We start from the raw sequence: 22756 nt of genomic DNA, 5'->3' as shown, positions 1-22756 counted from the left end.
TCGAAACACTGAAGTGCTATCTATGCTGCTGTTAGAAAAAACTGAGACAGAGCAGAGCTAACTGTCTTGAAAAATATTGTGCAACTTGGTCACCAATCATGAAATATGTTGAAAGCTTTTGAAAGCACTTATAAAACTGATGTTCCCCAGTCATTGTCAATGTCATACTCATGTGCTATGCATAATGCATTTAATTTGTAGCAATTTTTTTTCATTTATTTTTCTGAGTAAAGTTTGTTAAGCCTTGGGGATGAGTGGGAGCGGGTGGGTGGAATGAAATATGAGTGAGTATAGTTGTGTTTGTAAATGAAAAACTATAGATAAAGTATTAAACAAAATTCAAAAAGTATTTTTGTACTCACTTCCACAAATGGCCGGAGCTTTGAGAGCTGCTCAAAGATATTCAGGGGCAGAGTGTCGAGGCGGGCCTGCCGTCTCGCTGCGTTCTCAGCTGACATACGAGGAGGATGAGGTTCCTGGTCGGAGACAAGAACGAGATAAACAGAACTTAACAGTATTTTGCTGATAATCCAGACTTTTAAAAGAGTTGTGAATTGGTCTGGGAGATGTACCTTAAGGAGCTGACAGGGAGTCTGTCCAAAGTTACTGATGATGCCTTCCAGGGCCTTACGCTCCGTCTCATTGGCAATCGCATCCAGATCCACTGCACCTGCATAGGAACCAACCCAGCAGCAGCAATGAGTTTCATTTAAGAAGACAGAAAAACACTATTCATGAGTAAAGGGTGACGGGTAAAAATAGGACATGAGGAGCAGAGAGCATAACTTTGCCTTACCTTCATAAGTGCAGTAGTAGAAGACGTTGAGGGCATTTACAGCCTCTTCACCTCTCTGCTTGTAACCAAAGATCAGATCAATCCACTCATGGAGGTGACTGGACACATGCTCACATTCCTACAGTTTAAAATAGGTTAAGTTGTCGTCATCTTGAAAAATGTCTTCAGAAATTGCCAGGTTATTGTGCCTTAGCATTAAAGCTAATACTATGAAAGAAAAACTCTGTAAAATTGTCACCAAAAATGCATGTATTTGTTATTTGTTACTGTGCACAATGCTATGTGAATCTACTTGTTGTAATATTGATGCTATGTTAAATGTTGACTGTAAGATTAATGCTTTTCTGAAATAAAATTATTTATAACTTTTTTTATATTATAAAGAAAGTTATAAATAATTGTAATCATTTTTAGGACTCACCAGTGCTTTCCTGTGCTTCCTGATGAAGTCTTCTCTTGATGAGGCCCAGCGAGGCAGCAGAACATCTGTTACTTGGTCCTGAGATATCTGCAGATGTCCCAGGTCGAAACCTACAAAAATCATGCAACAGCCATGCATTTGGTATATATAATATTTGCATATCACCTTTACAACAGAACAAAACAGATTCATTTGCTTTCAAACCATCAATTTGCGCAAAGGTTCAGTTCCTCACCGTTCATGTTCTGCAGGAATTCTGGGAAGTAGAAGAACTCCGGGATGAGCTCTTTGACATCAGCTGGACTCTCCATGCGAGCCTGCCAAGCTGCAGCCACAGAGTGGAACTGTCTGTCTGCACAGTCAAACCTAAACAACAGCAACACGCATCGATGAGACCACAGAATACCAGGAAGCTTTATGAAATGTTATCACTCACTAGCGTTCCCACCTGCCGCTCTGCAGCTGGATGTGCAGAGTTGTGAACGGCTCCATGCGGATCATGTAGTGCATGACTCCTGCTGCATTAGAGTAGTGTGTGCCATAGTGGAATTTGTCGATGGCGCCTGTCGGGTCTTCAAAGCTCTCATACCTGGTGACAAACAAGAAAAATGCTCATTGATTGAAGCAATAAACTGATGGTTTGCAAGTTTCGACCCATTATCTTACTAGAATTATTGCCTTGTGGTTGTATGGTTCCACCAACCATCATCGTCATGTCACAGTTTGACTTTAAAGAAAAAAAAGTGGAAGTTATCAGTATGTAGAAATATTTGATTCCAGCATATAGTTTCCAGGGAGAAACATACAGTCTTCAGGAGCACAGAGGACTGATAGAGAGCTGTTCTGTTCTGTTTTTGCAGAACTCTGTGATGTCAGAGTGTCCCTGCTGTAAAATGCACCCCCTACAGTGGGAAATAGCAGGGGGTGCATTTCCTGGCAGACTGGCTTGCCAAAAAAAAAGCACCCCTAACCCCACGCCTAACAGGGGGTGCATTTTACAACATGGATGCTCTTTTCAGCACAACGTAGTGAAGCTGACCTTTGACTTTTTGGATATAAAATATCATCACTTCACATCATTTTATTTATTTTTTTTACACATTAGTATGAAATTTTGTCATGAATTCTTGAGTTATGATGTTTTACGAGGTCACCATGACCTAACCACCAAAATCTAATCAGTTTCATCGGTAAGTCCAAGGAATAGAAGCATAAAAATGAGGCATACCTTATTCTTTCCTTCTTACCTCGGACCTTCCATGCAGCCACTGTTGTGCATTAATTTCAGTATAATATGTCATGATATGAGGAAGTTAAACTACAGCAAAGCTACCCTAGGGTGAAATCTACTTAAAAGCTTTAAATAAAAAACAAACTACAATATAATACAAGAAAGTCACATGCCAGCAAAAAAACATGCCACTCAATTAAGTTTTCTGCAAAAAAGACAACTTGTTCACAAGGCATAAATTAAAAAATACATATTTTTGTATACATACATTGATAAAAAATATCTATTCATGGAAAAGTGCATGGAACGTCAGCTTTGGTTTTATATACTATTTGTCATTTCTATCTTCAACTGTGCAATACAGACTAAACCGTACAGTAATTTTGTGCTATAATTCAAATTATCAAACAGTGAAGTACTCTAGTTACAGTGGCATTAATTTTGCATTTATTTAGTTAAACTTAATCTCAACAATACTCTTATTTATAATATCTTTGCATCTTAACACACTTATTTAAAGATCCAATTTTGCAATGTTATTGTTTATGTTTAATGGTACCCTTATGTAAACACTATAGAATAGATATTTTGACATGTCTCATTTTTCTATACATATATTATTACTGTTATATGTGTAGTTTAAGGCACATATATTTTTTTTTATAAACTTCTTATTTCTATTTTCTAAATATCATAATTTCTCTGTACCTATACATATAGATAAATATTTCTATTTTTGAATGGGAGTAACTGTAACATAGCCCAATTTTCCTGCTGAGATCAATAAAGTACTTCAGATTCTGAAACCTGCCCTCCAGAAACTAGAGTTCAGGTGGGGGTACTGCACCAAGCAAGAATACTCAGTTAGACAGGTAACGTGTAAAATAGCATGTAACAACTTCTCTGAACATTTGTCAGTAAATGCCAACAATCAATACTTAGAAGTAATTGACAATAAAAGCGATCATAAGATAAAATTTAATGTAGTTGAACTACCAGCAAGCTACTGAAAAATGAAAAATACTGAAAACCTACTGGTTCAGTTTCATGTAGTTCACTGCTCCCCAACACTGCTGAGGTTGGCGACTGATCTGTAACCTCGTTAATACCGTAAAGAATCAAAATCATATTTTTATATAACCACTTACTTTTCTCTGACATTTTGTGCATGTCGAGGGTTGACCACACCGATGGGTTTGGACAAGTCTCTGAAAACTGACGGGTCCTCCAGATCCAGAACAGGAGAGGTGTAGTCACACAAGACCCAGGGGAACTAGAGAGAAGCAAGAAACAAACATGATGCCTCCTCACACTGTAAAAGCAACATCGTTCGTCACGAGAAGATCATAAATATAAACAGCATGCACCTCGCAGGGAGGTGGAGTTTACTTACCACAGGATACTGCGACAGGTCGTTGTAAGTGCGTCCAGCAATGGTGTTCAGTTGCATCAAATACTCAAAATTGGAGATTTCTCTGCAAACCCATTTCTGTTCATAACAGCAACATCGGATTGTTCACAACACATTAAGCACAATTCAGATCATAATAACTCAGCTTCATGGAGAGAACTAGATTAAACAAACACCTGAGTGAGCCCAGATGCCTTCAGCAGCTCTTGAGGGGAACGAGAGCCGAAGTAGAACAGGTTGGGAGGCCGCAGACCCAGGATCCTCGAGTACACTTTGTTTCGTACCTGAAAGGGCAGAGAGAATATAGATTATAGAAGATTATAGAAGCACTTGTCACCACCTCATTATTTCAAAAACAACTTCATTTGAGAAGAAGGGGTGAAACTTGAACTGAACTTCACCTTCTTTCTGAAATTGATGAAGTAATGAGCCTGGTCTATGAAGAACAGCTCCAGGGCGGATCTCCGCAGGTTGTAGCGCCTCAGATGGACCTCTCTGAGCTGAGACAGAGGCCTCTTGAAATCAAACCCGATTCCTAAAGACACAGATGTTACTCACTTCTGTAAGGACCCTGAGGAACAGTGTAAAAAAAAAAAAAAAAAAGTTCACCATGATCACATATTTTCTTACCTTCCTCTGTCTCTTCTTTCTCACTGCTGACATCGTAGAAGTAAAGATGGTGTGTGGTGACCTCCAGACGACCAGGAACGACCGCCACGATGGTGATGAGTTCACAGTCTTCAGACAGAACCAGCTTTTCTTTCTGGCTCTCGTCTTCTACCTCCACCCTGACAGCATAGGGAATAGAGTTGTAACATCAGAATCTTAAACTTCAATACGAAAACAATACTTTTCATCTTTCACCTTTCATACTTATATTTCTATCCTCGTATATTTACCCAATAAGTGATTTATTAGTACCCAGGGGTGGAAGAAACTAATTACAACTACTCAAAATACTGTAATTAAGAAAGTCTTTTCAGTTACTTGTACTTTGTATTCTTATAATCAGTTATTTCTTTGTGAGCTCTTTGTGCTGCATAAACTTGTCTTGTCAAATTCCAGTGATTTCCCCATGTGGGTCCTGATGATGCAGAATGACAATCGACAAATTGTCCAATCAGTGAGTTACATGTCAGTCTGTATAACTTCATGTTTACTCCTTGGAGTTTGTAAAAAGTGTGTGTTAACATGAACTGGGCCAGAACTACAACAAAACATGTTTTCCCCAAAATGAAGCAAAGTACAGATGTGTTTTGAAACTGGTGTCCAAGTCCATGAAGTGACTTTTTTCTTTGTGCTGATGACCCATGGAAAACTGGGTATGCTGTAAACTGCAGACACTGACACATAAGTTATGCAAACTAGAGACTCACTTGTCATCCAGAAAGACGACGTCCTCCTCTCCCAGCTGATCGTCCTCCATGTCGCTTACTTTTGCTTCCTTTGCAACAGCCAGTGGGAGCGGTTCAGAGCTACGAGGGCTGTCTGCTCCTTAAGATCACAAAAATCTTTATTGCACCATTACTGTATATTGCTTGCATGACAAAAGAGAACGAAAAAAAAAAAAGAATATGTTTATACTCAGTGACATACCCATGTTGTCCCTCTGGGCGCTCGCTTCACTGTGAGGATCATAGTTGTAGTTGGGGACAAGTTTGAGACGCATCTTTGAATAAGTCTCTGCATTGGACAATTTCATTTTCACCTCTGGTTGAACTCTGTCAAAGATAAGACAAAGGAAAAATTAGGAAAAATACAGAAAAAGGACAGTAAAGGTTTCAGATAAATGGTACCATTCAAAACAAAACAGATATTGGAGGCCACTGATGACACATTTTCCTCTCAGATGTCATTCTTGGTCAGAGAGATTTTAAGAAAAAAAAGATACTGATTAAAAGTCAAAGGTCATTTTTCCTGTAAGGTCAGACTTAAGCCGATTTCACAGAATGAGTGAAAATATAATGTGATTTTATCATTTTTCTCAACAGCTCACTTCCCCTTCATGTTCAAGTGCAATAATTAAAGCTAATGCTTTAAAAGAAAACTTCTGGAAGAGCCAGGCTGTTCAACACTTATCAAACATTTTTTCTAATGTCACTGTACTTCATACCTGTTGGCCCACGCTCCTCTCTCACTGGTCAGAAGCCTGCGCAGAGATCTCCAGTGCTGCCACACCACCTCCTGCTGGCTGGAGCTCTGCTTCTGCCAGCTGAGGTACCTGTTGTTCTCAATCCTGACTCGCTTCAGGTACGGGTCCACTATCACCTCCTGCTCCCACACAAACACACACAGATAATGTGAAAGGTTAACTCTGCATTTTTTTAGCAAGCTGTGATGACACCATGTGCTTTTTGCATGAAGGCTAGAAGTTTTTTGTTTTTTTGTTTTTTTACCTGGAACTTGGACTTGCTGTCTGATCTCTCTTTGTCCCGTCTGAAGGCTGTGCTCATCAGGTCATCAAAGCAGGAGTTCCAGAAGTTGGACATGATGTCGTGACTCCTCCCAAATGTGTCCAACTCATACTGCTCCTTGGTGGGCTGAACCTACAGGGAGACGTTCAGAAGGAGGACATTAACAAACATCACAACTACAAAAATGTCAGGTACAACAAAGTGAGAGACTTTGGTGCAGCGTCGCAGACCAGAAGTCCTGATGGCTGAGTAACATCAGGTTGCTCACAAACCATCAAAAGAAATACCTAAAGTATTATAATTAAAAACACTTTAAGTAAAAAAAAAAAAGCCATACTATTACAAGCCATACAAGCCATAATATTACCTTTTAAAAACCTGGTTATTAATGATTTTTTTTCAAATATGTAAAGTTAACTTATTGCAGTTCTTAAAGTAAGAATACTGTATAATGGATGTGTAAAACAGGACGACTCCCCTTGTACAAATGAATATCAGGAATGGAAGCACACGTGCTGTTTTTTTTTTTTTAAGTTTCCCTTTATTTATTAATTTATTGCATTAGAGGAACACTGGGGACGAGTGTAACAGGAAACAAAGCAGGATCATTTGACCACAGCAGAGGCTTTCTCAAGACTGATTTTGAGGTGAGTGAAAATATATCAACTGCATTATTAATTAGTGCACATATGTATGTTTCTTATATCAAAAGATGACAAGTGTATTTTGAGTCTGCGCATTATGACGGTGAATGTAAAAAATTGCCCCCAGTCTCCCCTACTACCCTGTTTAAACTCATAGCAGAGGAGTATCTTCTTTCCTCCTGTGAAAAAATATGAAGTTGTATTAAAAAAATGCATAAACCTATAATGACCCTGTACATTCATATAAAGCAAATAGGTTAAACTGCACATACACACACTCTCAAACATACACACTTGAGAAATCAGTCTGAGCCAAGTTTCAAAACTGTCATGGCAGCCAAAGTTATGCCCTACCAGCGAATGTATTGCAGGATCCATATACAGAAGTAATCTAAACAAAACAGATTTATGAACGTGCGCTGTCACACAGAGCCATGATAAATCCACCTCACAGCGAGTGGTTAGTGTGTCTGGCATCTGTTCATAAAATATCTAAGCTTCAACTCTGAGCATAAACTGATCTCTGCTTAAAATACACTGAAGGTCAGCTAGAAACACTTGGGAGTCCAGGCTTGTTTTTTTCCTACTTTTTAAACTTACGATAGCATTCCTTTAAATTTGGATTAGATTTCTCAGCCACCCACCAGGAGGTAGTTGGTCAGAGCAGGAGGCAGGATTGTGAAACCCCTCGTGTGTGAGTGAACACTCATGTGACAAAGAACAGAGGCAGCTGTATCTGAGAGGGGATGGTTGATTATACCTGCTTCGCCACACCAAAGAACGGAGAGGAGGCTCTCTAGATTTCCTAAACAAAAGATAAATGGCATCTATTTTTAAATTTACAGCCGAAACACTGACCTGCTGCTGATAAAAACTCTGCCACTCCATCGTGTGACAATATGCCCTCAGGTCCTGGGCGAACGTGGTGCTGCCGTTGGTGATGGGCAGGTTGGGTAGCAGGGTCTGGAGGGTGATGGGGTCAGCATGCTGGTCCAGCAGCGTCCGCACGATGGGCACCAGATGAGGGAAAGTCTCTGTATGTCCACAGTTGGTGCCGTCCATTACACCTCCCGGCCACAAGGGGGAGCCCAGCTGCCCCAACAGGAAGCATACCTCCTCCCAGCTCAGACACAGCATGGTCTGGAGGAGGCTGTGGAGCTTCACAAAGGCCATCTCACACACCTGAAGAGGGACAAGAGGCAAAACAAAGAGTCTATCATATAGTTCATACAGAGATATGATTAACAAACATATCTACACGCCTCAACAGTGGTGGAAAAAGTATTCGGAACTGAAAGTACTGCTACCATTGTGAAAATAATGTACAACAAGTAAAGTCCTGCATTCAAATAAAAGTACAAGTTTGGTCAGAAAAAAATACTTAAAAGTGTCAAAACTATAATAACTGCAGTTAAGTAGTTCCTGTCAGTGTTTTACAATTAGAGCTGATGTTTTTGGATTAAAATTACTGCTGCATTGATGTGTATGTTGCTGACGTTTATGTTTGAGCTTATTTTAATGACTTTATACACTGTTGGGTAGTTTAATCTACAGCACTGCATCACTTTCTCGAATATCATCATATGTTTGTAGTGTCACCATCCTGTGAGTCCATTTATTGCTAAAAAGTCAACTTTTCATGTCAGAAAAAGTCCCGTCTTTTTTAGGTTTGTGACAATGCATTTTTAAACCAATCCAAATTTATTGTTTTTTCGCTTAAGAAGTAAATAAAGGTAAATATTAAATCGCCAAATTTGGAGATAGATGGCTTTCACTGGACAGGAGGGATATGGAAAGTTGTAATCTAAAAAGTAACTAGTAATTAAAGCCCTCAGACAAACTAGTCTGAGTCATAGTGGAGTAAAAAGTACAATATTTACTATATTGAGATGTAGTGAAGTAGAAGTATAATTTCATAAAACTGACATACTCAAGTAAAATACAAGTAACTCAAATTTGTATTTAAGTACAGTACTTGAGTAAATGCAGTTGGTTACATTCCACCACTGACCCCTAACAAGAGACTGTTTTCCTCAAAGAGGAATTAATCAGTGGTGGAAGAAGTACACTTAGCTAAAAGTATTAAAACCACACACCACATACTCCTTCCTTTACAAATAAAAGTTAGTCAAAATTAGACTTAAGTAAAAGTACATAAGTAGTAGTTGTGACTGTTATATTATTATATCACCAAATTGTTAATAGGGATGTTACATACAGAATTTAACTGGTGTATTTTGTCAAGATATAGTGAATTATTCAATATTTCACATTACCACATTGCAAATATTCTTTATATTTAATACTGTGAACTTTTGCACATTCCCTGGATAATATTTTGCTCTCCTGAACAAACTGTACAGGACTTTCATTTAAATAACAGCCATCTTGCACTGCATTGTTTCGTGTTGTCTTTTATTGTTTGTATATTTTCTCATGTGTTACTGTCAATTTGATATTTTCTATTTATGCTTCTACATCTATACCTTTCACATAAAATGCATGTGAAAACCTACACAGCAATATAATCCGATTCTGCCGCAGCGCAGATATTATTAATTAATTATTATTAATGTCTGTCTTGCCCTCTTTTCAGCTTCTTACCTCTTTTCTTACCTGTCTGGTTTTAATTCCTGCTTTGATGTACTGATGATAACATGTGTTGTAGAAGCTATTTTACATGAATATGAATTCAGATTTTGGCTTCGTGTACCTTAATCACAAAAATTTTGAAAGCCACTGTTTTAATTATAGCATCATACCATATTTTAGAAGCTGTTTATTTGCTATGTATTGAAAAATTAAGAATAACACAGTGACAGTTGTCAGTAGTGGAGTAAAAACAGTACAGTACTTTCCTCTGAAATGTAGTGGAGTAGAAGTAAAAAGCAGCAAAATCTGAAATACCAGTACCTCATAACTGCACTTAAGTAAATGTACTTCATTACATTCCACCACTGGAATTAATGTAGCTATACTAGTGTTTCTTTTATTTAATTTGTATATTCACTCAACTTAAGGAGCACCAGGCTAGTTTTATTTCCAAGAGGCCCAAGAGATGGGAGTTAATTTTGAAAAACAAATAGCTTAAGGGGGAGTAGAACTACTTTGGAGATGAACACAACCAGCGGAGTGTGACGCAAGCCTTCTGGTCAGCTCATTTATGACCACTTGCATTATCCCACAATCCTCCAGTGAGAGAAGCAGTCACAGCATAGAGAGGAGCTGCCCTTTCATACTGAACACTCCCTCAGAGGAATGACTGCAATGTCTTTGAAAAGAAACCCATAGAAGGCTTGGTATTTCTAAACTGGCTTTACCTTTATCTGAGTGCGCTTGTCAAGTTAAATAAATACTGGAAACCCCTTTAAATTTATTTTCTGCGAAGTTCGATCACGCAGTGTTTGGGTTGTGAAAGACGTGCACAGTGAAAAATATTCATGGTACATTATGGTTGGTGGACAAGTTGCGGGCGCAGCTGACCGTTGGGTGCTGCTGTTGGATGTATCCGGTGATGATACGCAGGCCGATCTGGGCCATTTCCTTCAGTTCGGTGTTCCCGGGGCTGCCCGGGGTGCTGTGCCAGGCTTTCAACTTGTCCAGCAGGTTCACCACCCCCTCAAAGATCTGCAATACAACAACAACTGTCAACAAAAGGACGTAGAGGAAAGGTTAGACCTGTTTCCACACCTTGCAGCATCTACGACAACATAAAGCCATTCAGTACCTTAAACAGAGCTTAACCTGCACTTAAAGGGTGATTCAAACGCTGCCTACAGTACACCACCCAACCATAACTCTCCACCCTCCAGTGTGACAGGACAGAGATGTTTCCCCTGACGTTTAACACACCAACTGACAACAACCACACCCAGCTGCCCAGAGTGACACAAGTCTCTGATGCCTTTAATATCAACACAATTATTATTTCCTTTACTAATATTCAATGTAACCACAAAGTTACATAATTATAAGCTAATAATGTAGTCCAACATTCAGATATTCATTCTATAGCTTAATAACTTTACCTCAAAATAAATCATGATTTCTTTCTTCTTTTTTTCTTTTAAATAATAAAGAACTAAACTAACAAACCTTTTACAATTAGGCTACTAATTACAAGTTTTATGTGGAAAAGTTCTGCATCATTAATTTAACTGCACTGCTAAAGACCGTACTATAGTCAAACAAAACCATTTATTGGGAGACCACACCCTCGACTGTTCTGCACACAGTGTTTCACGATGTGCAGCACCAGCTCAGTCACTGCAGAAATCTGCTGCATTGCTTTTTTGTAATGAGGAGATTTGATTGAAGAGAAACAAATGGACTGTTGCTGCGAGGACTCAGCATTGGTAATTCATCAGTTATCTGAATTCCAGTGGTGTGTATTTATAGAATGCAAACCTGCAGCCTGCCTTGCACTGGTATGTAGTCAGTACTGTAGCAGAGATAAGTCACAGGACTGCTTCTGTCTTACTAATGTAAGCTATTTACAAGGCTGAAAGATTACAAAAGATACACCACATGGTGAAGGCTTGCGATTTGGTGCTTTATCCACACCAAACAAACTAAATGAAAGCAATAGTTCATGGAAATATGCTTTATTCCCAAGAGTTATGAGGGACCCACAGTAATGTTGGGCATATTAATAGACACTGGACATCCCCTGCATCTCATATAATTATGTGTATTGTTTTGGTTTATTATTTTGTTCATTCATAGCCTGATGTTCGCTTGCAATAGAAACTGTAATGTTTTAGCAGGCTGTGGTTATAATGAGTAAAGCTCACACAGTCACTGTGAAAAAGTGGTTAAAAGATGTATAAAAGTAAAGACACAGATGTATAATGAATGTGTCAGAGTAATGGACTATCAGTCATGCAAACATGAGATTTATATCAGAGTTTTGCAAGTGAAATGAAAGAGTATGCTACATTGCGTCACCTTGTAACTCAAGGAAATCAGTTCAGTAATCATGTAACCTGCTAGACTGCAAGTTGAGTGTGCAGAATATTGTCGTAACTTGTGGTATGCAGCCATGTTTCTCTGATGTGGTTGTGTTTCTGTGCTTCCAGAAACGAATAAAGAAATTATTTAAAACTGATGAATGCCTGGAAGTCCAAAGTGTGCAACAGTTAGAGATTGATACCACTCTTGTGTCTGTACATATAATTTAGCCAAAATGGCCAAAATGGTTCGCCTACTGCCCGAAAGTCACAAAACCCATAAAGCTCACTAATTTAAATGTTTTTATGTGCTGGACTATTTCTTGACAGGAGCCGGCACTGAAGTTGCCAGGCAGCCTGGAGCACCACTGAGGCTGGTTTCCCCCAAATTTGTGCTAAGCTAAGCTAACTGACTGCTGGCTGTAGCTTCATATTTAACAGACAGACATGAGAGTGGTATTGATCTTCTTATCTGACTTCCAGCAATAAATGTTGAACTATTGTCGATGCACCATCATGAGTTTAAAGTTTTGTCATTTTTGCATGACTGATTTTAAAATTCCTTTTTTAAGTTTATAAACAGCAGAACAAATAAATTATTTTAAGTAATCTGTTTCTCAGTCGCTTTATGATGGTGTGACTCCAAACTTTTCTCTTTACAGAGATAATTTATATATTTTGTTTATAGTGTATACTTAGAGTTGAGTTACATCATAGTCTGTATTTGATCAGCCACTTGCTGCATTGCATGTGGACAAGATAAGGTTTAAAGTTAAACGCATGGATGAGGAAGTATATTACAAGTGAAATGTGATATCTTAAAGGGACAGTTCACCCCTTTAATCAAAAATACATATTTTTCATTTGTTGTGTAGTGCTATTTATCCATCTAGATCAAGCGTGAGCCTCAGCTGACATCCCATGGGGCAAATCCAGCCCTTTGATCACTTAGAAATATGAAAAAAAAAAAAAAAAAGTGCATTGTTTTTTCATGTACTACGTAATGATTCTTTTCCGACTGTGAAAACTAACAGAGTGGAGAAAAAAATTTAAAAAGTGCATTGTTTTACAAATTTAAATTCCTAACTTAATAATCCAGACATGGGAAATATAAATGTCCAGCCCCTTGGCACTTTACATTTTTTTCATTTCTGACCTTTCTAAAAAAAAAAAAAAAAAAAATGATTGAATACGTCTGACCCAGATTGTTTTGGTGTGAGTTGCAGAGTTTTGGAGATATCAGCCATAGAGATGTCTGTCTTTTCTCAGTGAGGAGCTACTTTCTTTCCACTGTAGAAAGAAAACTGTTTCGACATGAAACTGTTCACAGCAAGGTCTGCGGCTTATCGTGAGTAACCGGGTCATGATTTCTGTACAAAAAAAAAAAAGAATAAAAAAAAAAAAAATACTGGTTTCAAGCCCAGTGCCATCTAGTTTCATTGCATAAGGAAGGCATCTCTTCAACTAATATTTTCAAAACTTGGCAACTCATACCAAAATAATCTAACTAGATAAACAACACTATCAGTCAGAGGAAAAAAATAGGCATTTTTGATTTGGGGGTGAACTGAACTACTTTGGAGGTAAAGGTTATTTGTGCTGCAACTTCGTAGGTAATTTATCATCAGCTGGCTTTGGTTTGGTTTGGCTTATTGACAAATTCTTATATAGTTTTAAAATACTACATATCAGACTGTGTCAGTGTTAAAATGATGAAGTCCTGGGCTTATTTCCTTCACTGTTCCTGGCGTTTTCACCATAAACCAACCTTTATCAAGATGGAGAGAGCAGTATGACAGTCAATAAATTACCTACACGCCTGAATGTGTCAGTGGGAATATTTTGCGGGTGGGATATGTGATAATATACCCTTTCGCTCCACAGTGCGTGGTTGTCTGTGCCCTCAGCAAACAGGAAGTCCTGCAGGAGCCTGAGGAGCCGGACCAGACTGGGACAGAAAGGCAGGACCACTCCCTGGGCGTCCCTCAGGTCTGACAGAGACGACTCCAGCATCATCTCTAACAGACTGGCACACAGAGAGGCAAACACACTTTGAATACGTCAGCATAGTAAAAAAAAACATATCTGGCTATTTAGACAAAAGGTGACACAACTGAAGGTGTGGTTCCATTTGTTTTTCCACTGCGGGGCAGCTTCACTTCCAGCTCAATGCGTTTGTTCTGTGAGGTGAAATACGTTTGAAATCTTTGTTACTGACCTACGTTTGATGTCATCGGGAGGGCGGACCAGTTGGCAGGAGGAACCCAGTTTGGTGAGAACAGAAAAGACCTGTCCTCTCTCTCTCCACACCACATCTTCTGTCCCCTCCAGCCCGCTGCGGCTCCACAGCACCGAGAAGACGATGTTGGTTAGCAGGTTGCACAGTTCCTCCTCTGGGGTCTGCTATAACGCAAACAACACTCAATACCAAATCCTTACAGAAAAGAACTTAAGGAATAAACTTTCAGTTTGGGGTGAAACCGTCTTTACTTAATCACTCTTACTCTAAAAAAGACATGATAGTGTTGGCCAGGAAAGTGATATTATTACCACCTACTCGTACATATCAGGTGCTATATTTTCAAAAAAGATTAGACTGATCTCATCTGCTTCCTCAAAAAATGGTTAGCACTTTATTTGAAGGGGGGCTCACAAGATTCAATGTCATGGTACCTGTCATGAATCGAGGCTTTATGAATGTGTATGACTGTTGCCATTGACTTTCATTCATTAAAAAAAATACACTTGACACTGGTCGTTTTTAAAAGTGTCATGAATATTTTCCTTGACCTCAAGTAAAGTGGTACATTTTGAACTTGTCATGAGGATGCAATTAAGTTTTATTACACTGTCAAATACTTTTGTACCAGCGTCATGAATAATTTCCTGGACTTGTCACAAACATTTCATTAAATGTTATAAGGCAGACGACAGAGTACGACACCTGAGTGATTTAGCTCAGAGTTAGCTGATGGACAGATAGCATTTAGCTGGTTTACTTGTTGCTATCCTAGCAAAAAAAAAAAAGACATTTTTGTCTTGAATAATGTAAAGTTGTCACAGTTTGCCAACAACGAGATTGTAAACAATGCCGTATTTGCATTAAAAATTACATAATTGAATGAATGACACTTAATGACATCAGTCATAAACATTCATAAAGACTCCTTTGTGTTCATGACAGGTGTCATGACATGCTTATGACAGTGTAATGACAGTCTTATACACAGCTGTTCAAATAAAGTGTTACTCAGAATTGGAACCCCTTTCTTTGACATGTCGTGAGTATCGTCTTTCAGACCGTTTCAGACTGAGGTATCTTGTGTTGTCATATGATCTTTTTTTGTTACAGTCACCTCGCTGCAGGTACTATTATTATGGTTTTATACCTTATATATGTTTGTATTTATAATAGTTTTTTATGGTAATTTTTCTTGTATTCTGGTGGGAATGTGGGTGAGCATGTACATTTATTTATTGTTTATTGTGTGACTGCACTTTGTTGTACTGTCAATTCATGTAGAAAAATCTATAAACAAACATTGTAAAAAGAATAAACTTTCAACTAAAAAATAACAAATACAGACTCACAAATCAGGGTTCAGCTCAATATATCAGTCAAATCAGAGCTGAGGACGCATCCATACCTGTGGGTTGGACATGTTGGAGATTGTGTCCCCAGTAGGAGGATCTGTTCCGTAGCTGGTATCGTCCAGCACGTTGGACAGACTGGAGCTCTTCCGGGGTCTGGGCGGTGGGAAGGGTTTGCAGTGCTCTAGAGGGGATGGTGTGTTTGTCAGACTACCTGCAGGAGTGTGAGTGCCGGTCTCTCCCATGCCCACGAGCTCCAAATCAAGGGGTGATGTACCAAAGGGGGAGAGGGGTTGGTAGTCCCTGCTCTCCTCGTCAGGGCGAGGCGAGGTGAAATCAATCGCATTGGAGATGGAGGACGAGTGGCTCCCTTGATCGACGGAGTCAAACGACTTAAAATGGAGGGAGCCAGTGAAGTTTTTAAGTGGGCCTCCGCCTCCACTTGGAGGCGACTGGGATAAATCAGAGAATCCCTCAGAGATGTCCCGCTGGCCACCTTCATCCTCCTCCTCGTCCTCGATGTCCTGCGAGGTGCGGTAGGTCAGGAAGATGTCTGTGTTGGTGTCGTCTATGACCAGAGACGGATCCCTGCGCAGCGGTGGTCGGTAGTTTGGTTCAAAGGAGCTGTGGGTGCTGGAGTCTGTGAAGCTGGCGGCGTGGGACGCGTAGGACTCTTTGACATAGAGCTTGGTGAGGACGTCCTGCCAGCCGGGCTGCCTAGCGAGCTGCTTCACATAATCCTCGTTGGAGTAGATCAGATGAAAGAGCTGTGGTGATATCAGAGGGAGCAGATGAAGAGCTTGTTTTCATTACTGAGATCATAAATATGTTCAGGATGAAACTTAATTCTCAAAAGGTTGATTTAGTGCAGTAAAAAGACGTGAGCAGACTGACCTTACGACAGACGTCTAAGCGGACTGTGAGCTCAGCTCGATGGGACAGACAAACCACAGCCAGCAGGTCTCTGAAGTTAGGCGTGGCATCTGTGGAACAGAGGCGCATTTTATTTCATTTTAAAGTCAACTCAAATCAAATTAATTTATATATCTTATTTTAATACTGGAATTTCTAAACTTGATACAACACAGGGAAAACATCAAGGGCATTTAATTTCAGAAATAAATATAACAAGGTTACAACAGGGCAACGTGAAACCCAACCCTTTTAGAAATATTTGATTTTATTTCTCTTTAGACCAGGCCTTTACAAATAATTAAATTATAGAATTTACTTATAGTACAAATTAAGTAATGTTAATGGTACTTTGTGTTTAACATAACCCACAGCCTCGGTACGTGGGGCACACACTCCATCAACTGAGCTACCAGGCCACCTAGAAACCTATTTTTTAATCAGCTATCTGCTATAAATATTGGAACGACACTGGTTAATTTACATTGTGATTTTTCTCTGTTGTTTCTCATCAGTTTGAAAGGTAACATCAAGTATTTCCACCATATGCACTAATCACAATTTAAATGTAACACTTTATTTTACAGGTTCGATATTCAAATAATGTTTTGAAAGTTACCTACAACCTGTAGATTAGGCCTATAATCAGTCCTGATTTTAAAAAAGTAATGTGCCAAGGGGTCAGATGTTTACATTTCCTATGTCTGACCTTTAAAGTTAGGAATTTAAACATGCAAAAACAAAGGACCGTTCTTTATATGTTCTCACAACTGGAACAGAAACATTGTGTACAAAAGAGCAGGAAAATACAAAGCACCTTTGTAATCCTAAATTAGAAGTAGCTTGTTGTTTTCTTAAACACAATGTTGTGTTTAACATTTTTTTCACTCAGTTTGACTCTCCTAAATCCTCCTAAATCCTAAAGTTAAAAGTTTTCAATAAAATAAATAAAGAGCTCTGTGCTTAACAATAGACACGCATGGCTGTAGTAGGCAGCTGATTAAAAGACCCTAAGTTGTGCTAGCTTAGCATTTATAGCAAATGTTAGATTTGAGCACTGTCTGTATTTTACCTGCATTATGATTAGGGTCAAATTACAAAGTTGTTTCCAGGAAAAATCCTTGCAAAATGTTCAAAAAAAAAGTGTTACTGAGTTTAATAAATATAACATACAATTAGAATCTGGTGGCATTTGTTGTTTTTAATTTATGTTGTCAGGAAACACTGCTGTCATTAAAAGATGGTCAAACGGACATATTCCTGAAGAAACAGATGAGTGTTTTTGCTTTAAACTCTTAATATTTTAAAACTTCTGTCCTGAATTTTGACTTTGGCTTCTTTTTACGTTCACAGAAATACCTGAGATTTTAAAGCAGATTTTCAGGTGCTTCTAACATTTACAAAAGGTCTCTTTTGTCATCCGTTTCAAGATAACTCAACCCAGGGCACAGAGCGGTTTAAGCATTACCTGTAGCGAGGACCTGCTCGTACAGACATCGCACGGTGGTCATGGTTACTGGAAGGTCTTCAAGGAAACACACCATGCCAAGATAGCCGAAATCCTTCAGCTTAATGCGCTGCTTGTTGCGCTCAGACACTCGCTCGCTTTTGAGGATTTTGTATAAAACCTGCAAAATCAAAGGGAACGGGAGTAAGTTTTGTTGTTTTCTTGTGTTTTGACAAGATATCAGATGTGAGTTTGCAGTGAAAGTCAATAACAGTGAAGTGAAGTATGTAAAGAAGAGGTCCAGTTGGTGTTTCTCACCCTGAAGACTCTCTCTCTGGCCTCATCTCCAAAGCTCGGCGTGAGCAGCAAGCAGTACAGCTGCTCCACGCCCCACTCCAGCAACACAGCCTGCACCTGCTCACGAGGAGGGCTGTTTCTCAGCAGCTCATACAGCACGTCCAAGGCCCTCACCGCCTGATCGAGAGAGGACAGAATCACCAAAACACAGGAACGAAAACAGGCGGTACAGATGATCAGGGAGAGTTCATTTGGCGTTTGGAAGTTAAATGTCATGCTGAAAAGGTCAAATGATAACAAAATTACACTCCTTAAAGAAACACAGATAAAAACCTACCTGCTGCTCCTCTCCTACAGTCAGGATGTAGGCGAGGACGCTGTGAAGCTCCTCTGGTGTAGGAGACTGGAGAGGGACTTTCAGCTTGTCGAACAGAGAAGTTTGAATCGTTTGCTTTTCATCAGACAGAGAGCTGCCATCTTTCTCCACACTGTGACAAAATAGATAAGATATTAGTAAATTAATACTTAAATTACATTCTTATAGGCTGAGCTCTACCAACAAGACTTAATTTTAAGCCTGATTAAATCATGGTTAACTTTAAATTATAATGCACCAAACATGCATCCATCTTAAAATTAAGAAAGATTAAATGTAAACATTTAGTTTTTACTCTAAACCTAGATTAAATTTAATTCTGTTGTACCAAAACTTCAAACTCCAATTTAAAATGTGATCCAGTGTGACCGACAAGTTTTCCTCAAAGAAGAAATTAGAGGTTCTCTGTTTAGCCAATGACAACAATACATGTTTTTTAATTGTTTTTATTTTTCTAGCTAGCAAAGCATGCAGCATTTTATTAACTTTTTAGCTAGCTAGCAAACTGTAATGTTTTGTTACCTTTTAAGGTACCTAAGAACTCATGTAGCTGAACATTTAAATTTTTAACTAGCTAGCAAACAATGCAGCGTTTTGTTTACTTTTTAGCAAGCTCACAAACAATGCAATATTTTCTTAATATCGAGCAGCATAAAGTTTTTCCCCCTGTTTTATACTTGCTAGGTCCCAACAGCACTCTTTTTTTTAATTTATTTATATTAATTTGAGTAAGTAGGCCTCTCTATACTAATCAAACAAATTTTCACTTAAACATTAATAAACTTGGATTTACAAAACTGAGATTAGTTTTTAGATTGTGCAACAGAGCTTTGGATTTACCTATTTTAAAACTAGTTTTTCTCAACTCTGTTTAGAATTTGTCTTAGATAAAATTAATCTGTGTTGGTGCAACCCAGTCAAAACGACATAAAATCATGGTTTAAAATATATAATAACAAGTATAAATAAATTTTTTACACTCACTTTTTAAAAAAACTTAACTGCAGTTTTGCTTGGAATCCTCTTATATTGTGTCTTAAGTTAAAAAACCGAACTGTGGACGTTAAAGATTCACCTGTAGTTTGTGCGGATGGTATCCAGAATATATTGGACTCCATACTTCCTCTTCATGCGCTGCTTGCCTTTGCTTATCACAGACGTCAGGTACTGCACATGGGCTATGGAAGAAAAACAATACTTTTGTAATCTCCCTTTAGTTTGACATTTAGAAATGTCAAACCAATATGCAAGGTTGTACCGAAGAAGTGCACTAATTTACAAAACAGGGTAGTGAAATGCAGCTTCAGACACTTTTAATCCTTGCCACAGCCTGAACTCAAAACACTAATGCATTCTATCTTTGCTCTATGGTGCTTTTAGCCTGCATATACATATAAAAAGGGACACAAACAGCTTCGGCAAACATGAAAAGGTCCACAGGTGCATTACTCAACAACACGGAGGCTGCTTACACCTTACCCAGACAAACAGCGAAATGGCTTTTAGTCCAGATGCGGAAATCAAAGAGCAGGTGCTGGTAGAGTTGCTGTAGGAGTGGGCTGTTGCCCTCGTTGAAGACCTGCTCCAGCAGCAGCTGACATGCCATTAAGACGTTCATGTCCATCATACTGCCTGGAACCTGCAGCAGAGGAGGCACACAGGGGGGGTCTTTAAGTTTCCATTTATTTGAATCATCTGTGTATAGCTGCGACTTTAAGTCACACTTAGAGGCTGATGAAGTGTTGCAGTCATTTTAGTGCATACAGTACAAGAGCTGACTATATACTGCACATGTTTTTCTGTCTTTGCCACTGTCAACGCCATGTGAATATTAGGACATAGTTTCCTTTCAGGATGCTCCACCTTAACGTCATGTATTTCAACATATCCTGTCAGGCAGAAAGCATGTCTGTGATACCCAACCGTGACACCTGATTGGCTGCAACCAAAGATTCACATTTATTAACGCTGTGTTACAACTACAAGGGCAACAATTAATCAATTAGTTGTCAACTATTGAATTAATCACTTTTAGAGGTCTTTACACTGATCCTTGTTTCAGTGCCCTTTGGTAATTGCTGTCAGTGAAGGCTGCAACTAATGATTATTGTCATTACTGTTTGATCTGCCAATCATTTTGATGATAAATGATTCATCTATAAATGTCAATAAAGTATGAAAAATGCTCATCACAATTTCTCAGAGCCCAAAGTGACATCAAATTGCTTCTTTTGTCCAACCAATACTCCAAAACACAAAGACTCTTCACTTAATGTCATTAGTGACAAAGAAAAACAAACATTTACATTGAAGATGCTGAAACCAGCAGATGTTTTTTTTCTTGAAAAATGACTAAAACAGTTATTCAGTTATAAAAATAGTTTGCAACAAATTTTCTTTCAACCAACTAATGGATTAATCAACTGTCTACAGTTTAACCATTTATATCAACAATAAAAAGCTAACAATCAGACTGGTTATGTCTGCTTGAGACCCACTTACGAGTTTAGACACTGAAATTTCTAAGTATTACACCAAGAGCTGAGAACAGGAGTGACAACAGTGCATTACAACTCACTGTGACTTTCAAGTCTCTCATATAATATGTAATTTTTGATTTTGTTTTCATTTGCATGTAATTTTCTCGATTTCAATACAACATTTTCAAGCAACAGATTTTATAGCTGATATTCTTTGTTCTCAGTTGAAGAGACCACGCAATCTGGCCAACTCTGCATAAATTCCCCCACACAGGCATGTGATACTGTCATTCTGAAAGAACTACTGCTGTTTCAACAACACCATACCCATTCATTACACAGCAATTACACAGCAGCAATACAATGGAAAAGGTCAAGTATTCACTTTCAGATGCTAATCAGTTCTTCCCGCAAATACGTAGTTACCACTAACTGGAGCAAACTGACGTGCGGGGCACTTACTTTGCTGAGCATGGCTCCTATAATGCTCGGGCCGTGGCAGTGCAGCAAGCTCTCCTGATTGACAGGGTGATGACGAATCAGATTTTTCACCATGAGCAGGAAGGCAGCGATGCTGTTTCTCTCTAGCCTGCCCTCTGAGAGAGAAAAATGAGGGCAAAACAACTTTAAAGATTTCCGGTGTTACCCACACTCATATTTATACATTACAAAGCACTTTATTGACATGATCATATCTCAGGATGAGTCATTATTCAGGGTATTTGTCTCTCTTCTGTGGGACTGTTTGTTCCATTTATCTAAACTTGTTCATGTTAGAGTTTATGCAGACTGATGAGCACTGAGCTGGAATTCTTCAAACAACTTTGAATGACTCAGTATGCTCACGCTGCTTCTGACATCTAACCTATAAGCATTGATTTCACAATCTTTACTTGTTTGTCTGTTGAATATTATAGTATGAGCCTTTTTTCTGAGTGTGTAGCACTTCCTGTTTGTCCTTGCATCATGCACCGTGTGTACTCTGACTCACTGTTGCTCAAAACATCTTCTGAGTGGAGACTGAACTCCACTGAAAACACGTTTATTTTTATTTAAGAAGGGACAGTGTACATCAGTGAACATGAGCAGTCAATCATGTAAATGTGCCAGATTTAGCCATGCGGACAAGAATCTGCAGTCCTCATGTGTCATATAAAAAACTTAAAAGAAAACACACAAAAAAAAAACATATAACAAACAGAAAAAAAACAGACAAATAGCAAATGATCACTACACCACATTATGACACCATGTTTGACTGTTTAGTAACCACTGATTTAAAGATCTGGGGAAAGGGTTTAGCATTAGCATTTAGCATTTAGCACTAAGCATAAGAGTACACTGTAACAAAGGGTGCCAGGAACAACACATGTGGTCCACAAACTGCAGAGGAAAATGTATTCATGATACTTTAATTTAGCTAATTACAAAAATAATTCCGCCTCCACCCCAGTGCAATGGAGGCAAATGTCAATTCATGCTCACAGTAATGAAAAGTTACATATAAAAAAATGTTAACATCTCTGTCCAGAAACCTGTGTGTCTGTAGTTTGGGTGAACCAACCCTTTTGTGAGGACACTATCACTGCATACATTTCTACAAAATCAAACAATCAATGTGTGAATTATAAAATATCATTCATAATAATTCTAATAATATATCATATCAAAATCACATTTGTTATGCCCAGCTTTCTAATTGCCTGCCAGTAACTCTCAAAAAAGGACACATTTTTGAAAACAAAAAGACCTGACAAACAGACCCAGACAAAATCTGCTGAACTTCA

General features: G+C 38.6%; 1 protein-coding gene across 1 annotated transcript in view; it reads right to left on the bottom strand.

Moving 5' to 3' along the window:
* The window catches only part of nbeal2 (neurobeachin-like 2), a 56300-nt gene that overhangs the window by 6589 nt on the left and 26955 nt on the right, over positions 1–22756 (bottom strand). The window contains exons 20-46 of the mRNA XM_084726581.1: positions 21432–21565; positions 19969–20128; positions 19565–19667; positions 18451–18601; positions 18135–18290; positions 17838–17997; positions 16352–16440; positions 15514–16224; positions 14085–14269; positions 13736–13892; positions 10401–10544; positions 7776–8099; positions 6256–6405; positions 5973–6130; positions 5456–5580; positions 5236–5353; positions 4490–4647; positions 4261–4394; positions 4036–4143; positions 3842–3937; positions 3597–3721; positions 1666–1806; positions 1453–1583; positions 1218–1327; positions 797–914; positions 573–670; positions 363–476 (exon numbers count right to left, since the gene is read on the bottom strand). Of these exons, the coding sequence (XP_084582707.1) occupies positions 363–476; positions 573–670; positions 797–914; positions 1218–1327; positions 1453–1583; positions 1666–1806; positions 3597–3721; positions 3842–3937; positions 4036–4143; positions 4261–4394; positions 4490–4647; positions 5236–5353; positions 5456–5580; positions 5973–6130; positions 6256–6405; positions 7776–8099; positions 10401–10544; positions 13736–13892; positions 14085–14269; positions 15514–16224; positions 16352–16440; positions 17838–17997; positions 18135–18290; positions 18451–18601; positions 19565–19667; positions 19969–20128; positions 21432–21565 (4358 nt within the window). The remainder of the gene's footprint in view (positions 1–362; positions 477–572; positions 671–796; positions 915–1217; positions 1328–1452; positions 1584–1665; positions 1807–3596; positions 3722–3841; positions 3938–4035; positions 4144–4260; positions 4395–4489; positions 4648–5235; positions 5354–5455; positions 5581–5972; positions 6131–6255; positions 6406–7775; positions 8100–10400; positions 10545–13735; positions 13893–14084; positions 14270–15513; positions 16225–16351; positions 16441–17837; positions 17998–18134; positions 18291–18450; positions 18602–19564; positions 19668–19968; positions 20129–21431; positions 21566–22756) is intronic.

This window comes from Lutjanus erythropterus, chromosome 9 (assembly GCF_056507025.1).
Source record: "Lutjanus erythropterus isolate fLutEry1 chromosome 9, fLutEry1.hap2, whole genome shotgun sequence".
NCBI classification, from domain to species: Eukaryota; Metazoa; Chordata; class Actinopteri; order Lutjaniformes; family Lutjanidae; genus Lutjanus; species Lutjanus erythropterus.
The sequence above is the reverse complement of the archived record's forward strand: the minus strand, read 5'-3'. Positions and strand labels throughout refer to the sequence as shown.